Here is a 13,786-nt window from a genome sequence, read left to right on the forward strand (position 1 = left end):
ACAGCACAGGTATCGTTGGATTGATCTCTGAGAGAGAGAGAGAGAGAGAGAGACTACATCATCCAACTGAAAAAGTAAAAAAAGTCTGTTCCTATGGGCACTCTCTTAGGTGGGGTCCACATATCTGACATGCTTCCCACTTTTACCCTTCATGCTTGCTTATTCCATTTCATAATGCAAAATGAAATAAAAATATAGTTTATTTGTCCGAGATCAAACTTACAAAATGGGAGAAATAAATAAAGTACATATAATCATTCTATTTTGACGTAAATAAATCACAAATGGGCCATGGTTCTTAAATTATATTTATATATCTACATTTGTGGATCCCACCAAATCATTCAACTTGATGACTGCTAACTGCTTACGTTCTTATCAGCGACTCATGTATTAGATCCTCTTTTTTATTTGAAAACTGATACGTACATATTGTGTTTTTTTATTTTTTTTAAAAAATAAATACACAAAAATGGTTTAAAAAAAACAAAAAATTACTTTTAACAAAATCTCCATAAACTTTGTCGATTACTGTAGCAACATTATTTTTATAGGTACTACTACTCCCAACGGTAACGCCCAGGTCAAATGCCACTTTTTTTTTTCTTTTTCTTTTCCGTATTTTTTAAAAATAAAAAAATACATCATTACATTAATAACATAAAGTTCTTGTACATTAATAATTATTTCTTTAATTATTAAAAAAAATTAAAAATAATAAATTACATAAATAGTCAAAATGAAGAGACAAAATCATAAAACATTATATCATTTTTTTGTTTTTATTTAGTAGGAAACAGAAGATACTCAAGAAACAAAAACAAATTAATTTCTTTATATAGCCCGAAAAATACACTTAAAAGCTTCTTCCTTTCATTTTACAAATAATCCAATAATGGTATTTATGTTATTTAACAAAAACGATAAGGTGAAACGGGTCTAAAAAGAAAGTAGAACTCCACGTGTGTTTTTTACAAGAAGAGTCCTTTTCTCTGACCTTTCCTTCAAAACCCGACTCGCACCCCTAAAATCTCTCTTTCCTTGATCTCTCGCTCTCTCTTTCTCCTCACCGTCGACGCAAGGGCGAGACCTTTACAGAACCAGAAGGCAACGTTTCGGAGAGAAAAACAGTGTCCGTTCCCTGTGTCTTTCAAGCTATGGACGAGAATACAGCTGCCATCGAAGCAATTCTAAGAGAGCAAGAGGAAGAAGAGCAAGCTGAGAGGAGTAACAACAATTACAGGAACAAGGAGACCCAAAACGGCAAGGATTTCGGCTGGCAAACGGTCTCCTATCCGAAGCGCAATAAGAAGGCGTCCAGGCCGCCACAGGGGGAGAATTCGGCAGATCTCCTGAGCCGCCGGCCTAACGCCGCCGCATCCCCCAATGTGTTCCTCTCGATCGAGCAGCATTCCGAGGAACGCCGCCGTCGCGCTCTCGAGAATCAGCTCGCCGCCGCATCTGGAGAGGGATCGAAGCGACATTCCGACGAAGATGAGGACAGCGACAGTGAGGTGCCTGGCGCAGCCGCCGCCGCCGTCGAGAACGGCGATGTTAAGCCTAAGAAGCCGAAAAAGCCGAAGAAACCCAAGGTGACCGTGGGTGAAGCCGCGTCGAAGATCAATGCCGCTGATCTCTGCGGTTTCCTCATTGATATCACCGTAAGCGATATCATATCTTCAAATTTCATTCCTTGCACTCTGATCTGTTCGTTTCTTTATAAATTCGGATTCAATTCTTGCGCATGAGATGGTAAACAAATCGTGATTCGTGTTTTTTTTCATTTTAATTTGTTCCCGGTGTTTGCTTAGGCTTCGTACGAAGCGCAGCAAGATATACAGCTAATGCGATTCGCGGATTATTTCGGCCGGGCATTCGCATCGGTGGGTGCGGCTCAATTTCCGTGGTCTAAGACATTCAAAGAGTCCAGTGTTGCAAAGACCGTTGATGTGAGTTTTCGCTTCAATTTTCAATGTATCTAATTCACTCTGAATATTCTTTGCGGTCAAAAGAATGACTTTTTGTGGATGCATGTGGGCTTTATTTTATCATGTGATATATACATTGATATTCCGTGTCTCTCTGTCTCTTTTTTTTTTTTTTTTTTTCTCTTTTGTCCCAATTTTAAGCCGTTTTCAAGCTATGATGTTTGAGTCTCTGATAGCTGCTCCTTTATATGTTTTGAGGTTCTATAAATGACTAATAACGAGCCTAATCTGTTTTCTTGATTTCGAGTATGCTGGATAATCATTCATGATTCATTTTCTACGATTCTGCTCCCAGAATCTCAAGTTTACTGCTTGCTTTTACCTTTTTTTTTTTAATAAGTAATATAAAAATGCTTGCATTTACTTCTGGACTGTCATCATTATTTTTTGTACCTTTGTGTACTTTGGAATTCATTTCTAGAGAATATCTTCATTTTTAATCCTTATTTGGCACTCCTACAGATTCCTCTTTCCAGTATATCCGAAGATGTTTATAAGACATCTGTTGACTGGATTGGAAAGCGGTCTTTTGAAGCACTTGGGTCCTTTGTGCTATGGTCTTTGGATAGTATTCTTGCTGACCTTGCAAGTCATCAAGCAGCTGCCAAGGGATCCAAAAAGGTGGTTCAGCAAGCATCCTCAAAGTCTCAGGTAGCTTTCCAGCTTGCTACGTGATTCATTATGTTGGTTGTAGTGTATGAGAGCCTGGCATTTTGTAGTTCATTTAACTCTTGCATGCCCGAGGTTTGGTTTTCGCAAAATTGTAGGAGAAACAATGTTGTAAATGGTAAGTAGTGGAGTTGCAAAGAGCTACTGTTCGTTGAGGTTCATGTGCACATACATGAGTCATCTCTACTCAAATGAATGAGTTGTCGAACCTGAAAATCTCCGAGCTTGTGTGAAGTTTTGCTAGATGCACCATTGATATTGGCCCATATACAAGCAATTTCCCTAGGCATCAATTGGTTGTCAATTAGTGAGGCATACTAATAGCTTTCTCACAGGCACATTTTTTTTTCGTAAGTAAACTATTGTATTAATAAGAACAGACATAGCCCAAGTACACAAGATGGTATACGAGAGGTAACACCTATCTAGGAAGAAGAAATAGAAACAAGATAGTTATGAATACTGAGGCCATTAAAATCTACAGCTATGGCCCATAGAAATAAAGTTCTAACAGAAAGAGATCTAAGCTTCTCAAATGAGGCTCCTTGTCTTCGAACATCAGGTCATTTCGCTCTTACCATAAGCACCACAGAATACAGATAGGAACCATCTTCCACATGATTGTGATTGTTCGCCAAATCCTTCTCCATGGAAATTGATTGTTTTGAAACTGTGTAAGAGACTTATAGAAAGAGGGAACCGAGAATGTTCATTTACCTGTGGGTACCCACTACAATGTGTTAGCTCCTTGAGTACTCAGTCTCATGGAATACAGAAGACTACAAAAGTCTTCAAAGATGCCAACTTCCCAATCTTGGGCCGCCCTACTGAAGTTGGTGTTCCATTGGACTTGATCCCTAGATATCACCATAAAACCAGCCACTGAAGTTTCTTTCTCGCATGTAACTCGGAAAACTGAAGGGAATTAGTCCTTTATGGCATTACTTCCATACCATAGGTCGCTTCGGAATGTTATTCTAGAGCCATCTCTCAACATGAGTCTAGTATGACGAGTAAAAACCCCCCACCCTCGTCTAATGTGCTTCCAGACTCCCGCTCCATAAGCTTCGCTTATCTCTCTAGTGCACCAACCCCCCCCCCCCCTCCTTCCCCCCAAACCTTCATATTTGATATTTGTAGTCAATTACTGACTTCCATAAGGCTTTCGGTTCCATATTACTTCGCCACAACCATTTCCAGAGTAAGGCCCAATTGAAAATCCTCAGATTTCTAAGTCCCAACCCACCAGAAGAGATTAGGGAGCATACCTTATCTCACTTGACTAGGTGAAATTTGAAGTCATCCCCCACACCACTCCAAAAGGAAGTTACAATGAAATTTTTCAATCTGGGTTGCCACACTTGCTGGAATTGGGAATAGAGATAAGAAGTATGTTGGTAAATTAGACATAGTACTTTTGATTAAGGTGATCTTGCCACTTTTCGACAAGTACAGTCTCTTCCAACCTGCCAATTTACTTTCTATTTTCTCAAGCACTATATACCAAATTGATTTAGCCCTTGAGGTAGCCCGCAACAGAAGACCAAGATAATTCATGGGAAGAGCGGAAACCTTATATCCAAGAGTGTTAGCCGACTGTTGGATATTGTGAACGTTACCAACTGGCACCAAATCTGATTTGTCCAAGCTCACTTTCAAACCTTATGCTTCAAAATAGAGTAGAAGTGCTCAAATATGGTTTTGTTATGCCTCACAAAATATCAGTGTATCTTTTGTAAAAACAAGTGAGAAATGTTAAGAGTACCCCTATTGGGGTCACCAAATGAGAATCCAGCCACAAAGCTTGTTAACCAAAGCCGAGATCATTCTACTAAGTGCCTCCATAACAATAACAAAAAGGAGCGAGGACAACGGATCCCCTTGTTTTAGGCATTGGGAACTGTTAAAGAAGCCAACTGGACTGCCATTCACCAAAACTAAAAACTTCACTGTTGATATGCCCCATATGATCCACAAGCACCATCTCTCTCCAAATCCACACTTCCCAAGCAAATAAAGTAGGAAACCCCAGTTAACATGATCATAAGTCTTCTCTATGCCCAACTTACATAGGATCCCCCGTATTGCCAGATTTTAGTCTACTATCTAGGCATTTATTGGCGATGAGAACTGAGTTCAGAATTTGCCTATCCCTTATGAATGCATTTTGTGGTTTTGTAATGATCTTGCCCATTACCTCCCCTAGGCGGTTTGAAAGCACTTTGGAGATAATCTTATACACCTCATTCACAAGACTAATGGGCCGATAATCCTTTACCTCCGATGCCCCGATCTTCTTAGGAGTGAGTGCAATTAAAGTGGCATTGAGGTTTTTTTCAAAATTTTCAACCGAGAACAATTCCCGTAACACCTTCATTAGATCCTCATTCACCACATCCCAACATGATTGGAAGAATCCATAGAAAATCCGTTTGGACTAGGTGTTTTGTCTTTCGACTATTCTCCTCACCACACCATGAACCCTCGTCTCCTCAAAGGGCCTCTACAACCAAGAGACATTTTGCAGCTCAATAAACTCAAAACCTAATCCATCAACCTTTGGCTACCACCCCACTTGCTTAGTAAGCAAATGTTTGAAAAAATTAGCAACATGTTCTCGAATCACAGGGGCCTTCGTACAAGCCACTCCATCTATATTCAACATCTCAATGGTATTGGTTCCCCTATGAGAGTTAGTCACTCTATGAAAGAACTTCATACTTCAATCTCCTTCTTTCAACCACAATGCTCTAGATTTTTGGCACCAAGTGATCTCCTCCAATAAGATAACCCTCTCTAATTCTGAGACAAACTTTGACTTCTGAGATAACTCTTCTAAGAAAAGAACGTGGCCCTCCTGTATCCTCTCTAACTCCTGTAGCTCCACCAACAAGGACTTCTTACGATCACCTATGTCACAAAAGGACTAAGTATTCCAAAACTTTAAATCTATTTTTAAAACTTTCAGTTTACTTGCAAAGATGAAGTTAGGGGTGCCATGAATCTGATATAAGGACCACCATTGCCTAGCCTTGTCTACAAAACATCAGTTTTCAGCTACATATTTTCAAATTTAAAGTATCGACGCCCTTCTTGGATACCATCACAATCCATCAAGATAGGAAAATGATCCAAACAAAGGTACAAAGGCGAGGCAGCCACTTTTGACATACGTCTAGATAATGAGTTTCCCACTCCAATGAGACGGCTTGTTTGGAAACATATCTCATCTTAAAATTCTCATTTCATCTCCTTTCCAAATATAATTCAAATACAAAATTTTCAAATTAATCATTACAACTTTCCTAAACTTTCAAACTTTCAAATAAAAAATAAAAAACAATTCAACTTTTTCAAATCTCCAAACAAAAATAATATTATAAAACTATATTCTAATTTTATAATATTTTTTATTCAACTTTTTTTCTTCTTTCCCAAAATTCAAAAAATACTCAACACAAACTATCTCACTACTATTCACAAACTATCTTATTGCTATTCACAAAATTCTCATTTCATCTCATTTCACTCCCCAAACGAGCCCTAAAAAATTTTCCAATCTAGACCACATCTGATTATTAGACCACATGAATGCTCCACCCATGAGAGGGATATCCACCAAACTCAAGTACTCCGAGAATTCTATCATTGCTGGTCGCAACCTATTTTCTCCTGAACGCTCACTTGGGAACCCGATAACATTAAAATCACCACCTATGCACCATGGTAGGTCCCACCAGCTGTGTACTCCAGCTATTTCTTCCCATAAAAGTCTTATGTTGCTGTCCAAATTCAGCCTGTAAATACCAGCAAAAGCCAACAAGAAATTGTCTTCCACACTTTTAAAGGAACATGCCACAGTGTGCTCCCCTATGAATTCCTCCAATTTATCCACCACCCTTCTATCCCACATAACTAGAACACCTCCTGAAGCCCCATTAAATGCAAGATAAGCCCAATCCACATATGAATTGCTCCATATACTTTGAACAATTCTTCTTGGAATAGATTTCAACTTAGTTTCTTGTAAGCATACAAGTGTCCGCCTTCCACTCACGAAGCAATTTTTTTTATTCGAAGACGCTCATTGGCCTCATTGAGCCCTCAGACATTCCAAGAAACAATTTTGGGCTTCATAAAAAATGTGCTAGCCCCTTCCCTTTGGATCTTTCTCAGCTTGAGCTGTTCTCATAATTAAGAGACTAAGTTAGTCTCTTAGCTCCCTCTATTTTTTGGAACCAGATTTCTTAAGCTAAGCATGACCAACTTCAATGGCAGTAAGTAAAGCCATAATGTTCCTCAAAACTCTCACACACCATCCCCACACAATGTTGAATTTCCTTCACTTATGTAGAACCCAATCAGAAACACTAGATTAACTTGGTAACATATAGTTTAGGGGTATGGGCTCCCCATCTCTAGTGGCCCACAGCGAATTCATTGGCGTCCCCATCTCCGCGAAAGATTCCTACACTCCCATTCAGAGAAGTCTTGCATTGAAATTAGCATCTGTGAGGGCCCTTCAACAACTCCCTCATCACTTCCAGCCACTGTATTCAAATCGTAACCCACGTCTGTCTGTTGTAGAGCCTTTGCCAGAAGGGATACCATCAAAGAGTCAATGGCAACCAATTCCCTGCTTCTCCTCGGCATTGTCTGGCTGTGATACGCCTGAGATCTGGTGCTCAATGGTACGGAAATGTCCAAAGCCCTTTCAGATACTGCCATCGTCGACCCGCCCACTGTCGTCTTCACCCTCTGGGCCTCCGTCAAGGGTTCCTCAGCTGGTCACAAAAGGGTTGGAGCCTTTTCCAGTGAGGATGCCAGACTCCCGCCAATAGACGGCCCTACATCACCACCCTCTCTAATTCTCCACACAAGCTGGGTCTTGAGCCTTACCTTTCCTCCATTTTGCCCCACGAGCTAAGGCCCAAAGGAGCGGCCCACTTGCTTTGCCCTTTGCCTCCTAATAAACTGCCCGTTTCCTATAACTCTGTTGGGTCCATGGGTCCAGCAACCTCCGAGCTCAAACCCACTTGTCCCCTTTTGAGCTGCCCGCCTATAAATTTGCGGATTCCACTTTCCTCCGATCCCAGGCCCTTTTTTTCCTCTTCACACCGTATCAGGAAATCCAATTTAAGTTCCTTCAATTGTGCCTTCACGTCCAGCAGCGTACTATGTACACCCCCCTCTGCTAGCTGATAGCAGGCCTGCCACCGCCACCTTTCCACTGAGCACTGATTGTACCTGTGGTAAGAGGAGCTCTGCGGGTCCCATGCCTGTTACCTTGTTGCAGAGGCTCCTCTTCGAGCTTCCGTGCCACGGCTGTCTCCACCCCTATTCCTCTCACAACTGGCTTCATTTTGGCTCTAGGACCTCCCTATACGAGCGTTTTTGTGCCTAAAGCATCGCCACTGATGGCCTCATAGGTGCCCCTCATCTATTATGACTTATGCCTCTCCCTTTGCTTGCGAACTCCCATTGCGCCTCCGCCATCCTCCTCCATCCCTTACCCTCCATCTCTTCAGGTATGAAGATAAAACTACGCTTGCTATGACCACCGTATTCCACAAGCGCCATGTATCGACCGCGAGCATTTGAGCACCGCTGCGCTATGAAGCTGCGACTTCCTTCCCTTACCATGGTGTAGAAGTTCTTTTTTTTCTCCTTTCAGACAGTCCCCCAGTGTTTGAGCAAAGTGTTTTGAGAACCCTATCGTAATCGCACCTAACAACTGTACACTCAATCGTATTCTCGCCATTACAAACCACCAAACATCATCGGAGAGAAAAATTATCACTTTTCATCATCAAAGTTTTGGCTGTACAGAGAGAAAAAACCACCTTCTCAAGTCTACTAAAAAAAATCAATTTTTGCTGCTTATGGGCACTCTTACGAAATGAATGGTGCTTATCCTACATTTTTAGCAGTAATCAATGGTGGAAACCATTATAAGTGACTGAACATGTTGCATTTTAATTTTTTTACAGGGAGACATGCCCTGGTATTTTAGTGTTTTGGGGCTATTACCAGGGAAGATAACTTAGGGTTTTATGAGAGCTCCAAAAAGACCTGAAATTTTGGATGGGGATTCCTCTCTCTGTATCACAGTTTTCCTTCATCTGAATTCCATATTTATCATTGTTATAAGGTGTCAGACTAAATGGAATTACAAAGATTTGAGCAGTTGTGTTGCAACTTGCATATGTAATCGCCGTGCAAGAGAATGATGGTAGCTTTTTATGTTGATTTTCTGGTTTTCTGATTTTGATTGCTTCAGCTTCAGTTATACTGAACAGGGAGGAAATGTAGCCAACAAGTTTTGTTATTTCTTCCGTATATGTTGTTTGCAGGCCCAAAAGTTGGTTCACTCACTTTGACCTTCGCATGTTTCTCTTTTGAATTAACATTCCCATTTTTTTGAAAGGAATGATGATGGCATTGGCCCTTCTGAATAATGAGTGAAATGGTGTCCCATTCTCCTGTTTTTGAGTTATGTCATTGCTAGTGAAATGATGTGATGTTGGAACTGCAGGTTGCCATATTTGTTGTTTTAGCAATGGCACTACGAAGGAAACCTGATGTGTTGATCAGTTTATTGCCTATTATTAAGGAAAATCCAAAATATCAAGGACAGGATAAGCTTCCAGTTACTATTTGGGTGATTGCTCAGGTGAATGTTGGCAACACTGATAATCTAAAGTTCCCAGTATAGATAATTCATCTGATTGGTAATCTTTTCTATAAATTGGTATGCATTTAATCCAGAAATTGGATTTTGGTTTGTATAGGCATCTCAAGGAGATTTAGTTGTTGGGTTGTACATGTGGGTTTATCTTCTCTTGCCTATGCTGGCTAGCAAGTCAAGCTGTAATCCACTATCTAGAGACTTGATTTTACAGTTGGTGGAGAGGTTAGTCATTTTTTGAGATTGAACGTAAGTGTTATTTGTTACACATGTTTCCTTTACTCTTGGATCTACTTGTTAAAGAAAAGGGATCTAAACCATATCTCCCTTCCTTTTTTTTCCCTGATAGTCTGATAGGTAACCAATCTTCCTTATTGCAGAACTCTATCTTCTCCTCTTTCTCACTATTGTTTGTTTATTTTTTGGTTTTTTTGTATAATTCTTCATCCCTTGAAATTAGAATTTTGTCTTCCCCAAAAGCTCGGACCATTCTGTTAAATGGTGTTGTTAGAAAGGGGGAGCGTGTGGTGCCACCATCAGGTCTTGAGCTTTTGCTGAGAATTACCTATCCAGCACCATCGGATCGGCTAAAGGTGGGTATCATTGGGAGTATTCACCGTATATTTCCTTATGATATGTACTTTTCCGGTGTATTTCTAATGCGTTTTGCTTAGGTTACCGAAAAGTTTGAAGCTATATATCCGAATTTAAAAGAGGTCGCCCTTGCTGGTTCCCCGGGAAGCAGATCGATGAAGCAAGTTGCACAACAGATTTTGAACATTACAATCAAAGCTGCTGGAGAAGGTAGTGGCATATTGCGAATTCCCGTCTCCTTCTTTTATTACTGTGACAGCTTGACTTAAAAATTCATTTGCAGGCATCCCTGGCCTGTCAGGGGAAGCAAGCGACATTTTTCTTTGGTGTTTGAGCCAAAACCCTGACTGTTACAAGCAATGGGTAAGCATTTTAAACGCTTTATTTTATATTTTTACTTTTTATTTGAGACTATTATCCCCAATCACCTACACATCATTGAATTTTATATTTGATTTGGGAACAGGACATGCTTTATCTTGATAATCTTGAAGCGAGTGTTTTTATTCTGAGAAAGCTTTCTGATGATTGGAAGGAGTGCTCTAAAAAGCTTTCTAATTTGGACATTTTGAGGGAAACTCTTCAGAGTTTCAAGCAGAAGGTAAACGTTTTCCAGATAGATATTCTAGACAAGATAATTTGTTGGTTTGAGGACATTGAAATCCCTGTCACTGGATCTGCACGTAGAAAAGTTGCAGACTGCTCAGAAATATTGCCCTAGAATGGCAGCATCTCTTATCTTCTTCTCCTTCTGCCACCAAGCACCCCTCTACTGCCCCTCTCCCCTCATTTTCCTAAGGGGCTGTGAGAAGTGAAAAGGCATTTTAAGCTTTTGTCAACCTCTGTTGTTGTGTTCAATATGTTAAACATAATCTTGAATAGTTTCAAATTTTCGCTGCCAAATGATTCCATATATTGAATCCATTTTGCTATGATATATTGACCCAAAAATTCACTTATTCATCTGATTCGAATTTGGAAGTCAACATACCTTCTGATCATCTGCGAGTGGAAGTAATGCTGTTTCTCACTTAGTTTCATTTTTGTGTTTATTTAGAATGAGAAAGCATTGGCAAAGGGAGATGCTGGTGCGCACCATACATCATTGAAGAATGCAGACAAATACTGCAAGTTGATTCTGAGGCAATCATCGCAGGGTCATAGATGCTTGAAGGGCATGGTCTTTGTATCTGTTGCACTGGCTGTTGGTGCCGCAATTATGTCCCAAGACTTGCAATCTTGGGACTATAGGAAACTCACTGAAATGTTGAACTTCCCTTGAAACTTTCCAAGCTCGGACTTGCCAGCAGTAAACGGTGCTCTCAACTGCAATATAGATTTAGTTATGTCCGGAATAGGTTAATTTCTGCAGGATGGCCTGTTAAAAAACAAAATGGGCCAATGATGAGTAAATCTATTTCAATGTTGTGGCCAAATTCTACTTGCTTTTCAGTGAGATTAGAATGGGAGAGCAGAAGCCGCAGCAGCAGCAGCAGCAGCAGCTGGTCAATTGTATCCGGTTTTCAAATGTGGGTCAGGTCAATGACTTGGTTTCCTTTTCATATTTACTGTTTTATAGCTTGTTTATCCTTTCAGTTTTGGACGTGCAAAATTGCTATACAGAGAAGGAATGACCATTCCATCTAATAACATTAAAAAATAATTTCCTTCTATCCAAACTCCTGAGCTCGGGGGAGCAATTCTTCCTGTGTCCCTCCCATCCAGAGAATAACATGTATAGAAGGCCAATCAAATTTTATTTTGATCTTTTGTTCTAGATCTAAAAGGCAACGCACGTAATGGCTCATTTTCTTCTCAGTATCGGAAACCATCGCCATTTGAACCCTGAGGAGGGAGGGCCCCATGTTATGTGGCAAGAGCTGATCATAATATATTTGCCAGCAAGATAGCCTCTTTGTTTTTATAGATGAGATGAATTAAGATAAAAGTTAAAAATTGAATAAAATATTGTTAGAATATATATATATATATTTTTAATATTATTATTATTTCAAGATTTGAAAATGTTGAATTGTTTATTTTATTTAATGTGAGAATTTGAAAAAATTATAATTATTAGATGAGATGTGTTATAAAATCAAACGAGGCTACCATCCAATTGAATCTGGTGGTTAGCTTTAGGATGCCATGGTAAGAATGGAGGTCTCTACTTCACCTAAGAGCACTCTCATTGATTTAGTTAAGAGCTAAATCTAATGAGAATTTAACTATTGAACTATAAAATATATCACATTGGAATAGCTATATTCCAAATATTTATAATATAACTAAAGTAACTTCTAAAGTTATTTTCAAATTTGAAAGACACTGTTTATTCATCAAATCTATTTTATATCATTTGTTTCTCTCTCATAAGATCTTCATTAATGTCTTTCTAGTTTCTATTTTTAATCTATAATTTAATTAGAATATAATTACTAATTAATATATAATATTATGAATAGTAAAATATGATAAAATAAAATAATTTCATAATTAAAAAAATTAAAATATTTTTGAAATCGATATATTAATTTGAGTTAGTGATATATTAATTTAATAAGAATATGATTATTAATTAATATATAATAGGTAGAATAGTAAAATATGATAAAATAAAAGAAATTAATAATTAAAAAAATTAAATATTTTTGAAATTATTAGTTATTCATTGCTATATAATAAATAAATATATAATCTAATGTGGAGATTTGATGTGAATAATTAAAATCAAATTCATATTATATTATTTTATTATTATATAATGAAAAAATAGTTATTCTAATATGGAGATTTATGTGAATAAAATAGTTAAATGTTAAATTTTTCTTACATTTATAAAAAATATCCTTTTAACTTTAGTTAATCCAATAAGAGTGCTCTACCCCTTAAAGTGCTGCACCTAAAATTCATGAAAGGATGAGGGATCAACCTGGATAGGGAAGGGAACACGCCGAACCAACCCAATCTCTTTCTCAAGAATCTCTACTGTGTCTAGGTTAACCTTCCGTGATTGTTGTCACCAACTCTCTTTTTTGTCTTTTTTTTCTTTATTCAAGGTTTAGTTTGGTAAGCATTAGATATATTCTTTGATTAAAATTCCGTGTTTCTAAAATTCCAGGAATGTTATTACCAAAAGCCAAAGCTGAGTCTTAAAAAAAAAGCAAAAGCAAGGAGGGAGACCACAAACATTATCATCATCTTTATTCATAGACAGGGTCTCAAATCACTCTCACAATGCCCCAATTTGATCCATCTACTCTCCTTTTTCTGCTCACTTTTTCTTTCTTCTTAGACTATCCATCATTCCTGCTCCTGTTTGACAACCTTGTTTCATCATTTCGTCCCAGCCACTTTAATTTTTTATTGATATAACTATGCATTCATTAAATTCAAAACAAATGAAATATTTTGGAGAGAAACAAGTATGAGATGTTTGAAGGCAGCAATGCAGAGTAGAAAATTAATTACAGGGTTCAGTTTTTAAGAGCGTCTTTCTAAATTCTGCAATTGCACAGAGACTCGTTTATGTGGATGGTGGTGGGCCACTTTTGGTGCGAGATGTCCCCCAATCCGGGGCAATAGAGTATGCTTTCTGCAACATTAACCTCATCCTCCTTTTGTTAAGGAACAATAACCTCATTCTATTAGATTTGTGGGTGTAGAATGATAAAGTAGTTAAAAGTAACAAACGAGCATTGTTACACTGTGTGGTCTATTGATCTTCCTGTTTCTGAGTACAATTATCATAATTATCATCATCGAGCATGAATGAAGATGTCTATATTAATGGGAGTATTTTATAAATAGATTAACATAAGCTAAATTCTGGTAAGAGTAACTAGTA

General features: G+C 38.4%; 1 protein-coding gene across 2 annotated transcripts; it reads left to right on the forward strand.

Moving 5' to 3' along the window:
• Positions 1 to 975: 975 nt before the first annotated feature.
• LOC109007805 (transmembrane protein 214-like) lies at positions 976 to 11,612 on the forward strand. Of its 2 annotated transcripts, none has more exons than XM_018987653.2 (10): positions 976 to 1,661; positions 1,812 to 1,949; positions 2,451 to 2,639; positions 9,193 to 9,330; positions 9,449 to 9,570; positions 9,806 to 9,938; positions 10,020 to 10,149; positions 10,223 to 10,302; positions 10,406 to 10,540; positions 10,997 to 11,612. In XM_018987653.2, exons 1-10 carry the CDS (start codon positions 1,158 to 1,160, stop codon positions 11,219 to 11,221), a joined length of 1,794 nt encoding a protein of 597 aa, XP_018843198.2. In that variant the 5' UTR covers positions 976 to 1,157; the 3' UTR covers positions 11,222 to 11,612. The 2 variants fall into 2 exon arrangements, with proteins under 2 accessions (XP_018843198.2, XP_035550633.1); XM_035694740.1 differs by having other exon boundaries at positions 1,003 to 1,661; positions 10,032 to 10,149.
• The last annotated feature ends 2,174 nt before the right edge of the window (positions 11,613 to 13,786 follow it).

Source organism: Juglans regia, chromosome 10 (assembly GCF_001411555.2).
Source record: "Juglans regia cultivar Chandler chromosome 10, Walnut 2.0, whole genome shotgun sequence".
Classification (NCBI taxonomy): Eukaryota; Viridiplantae; Streptophyta; class Magnoliopsida; order Fagales; family Juglandaceae; genus Juglans; species Juglans regia.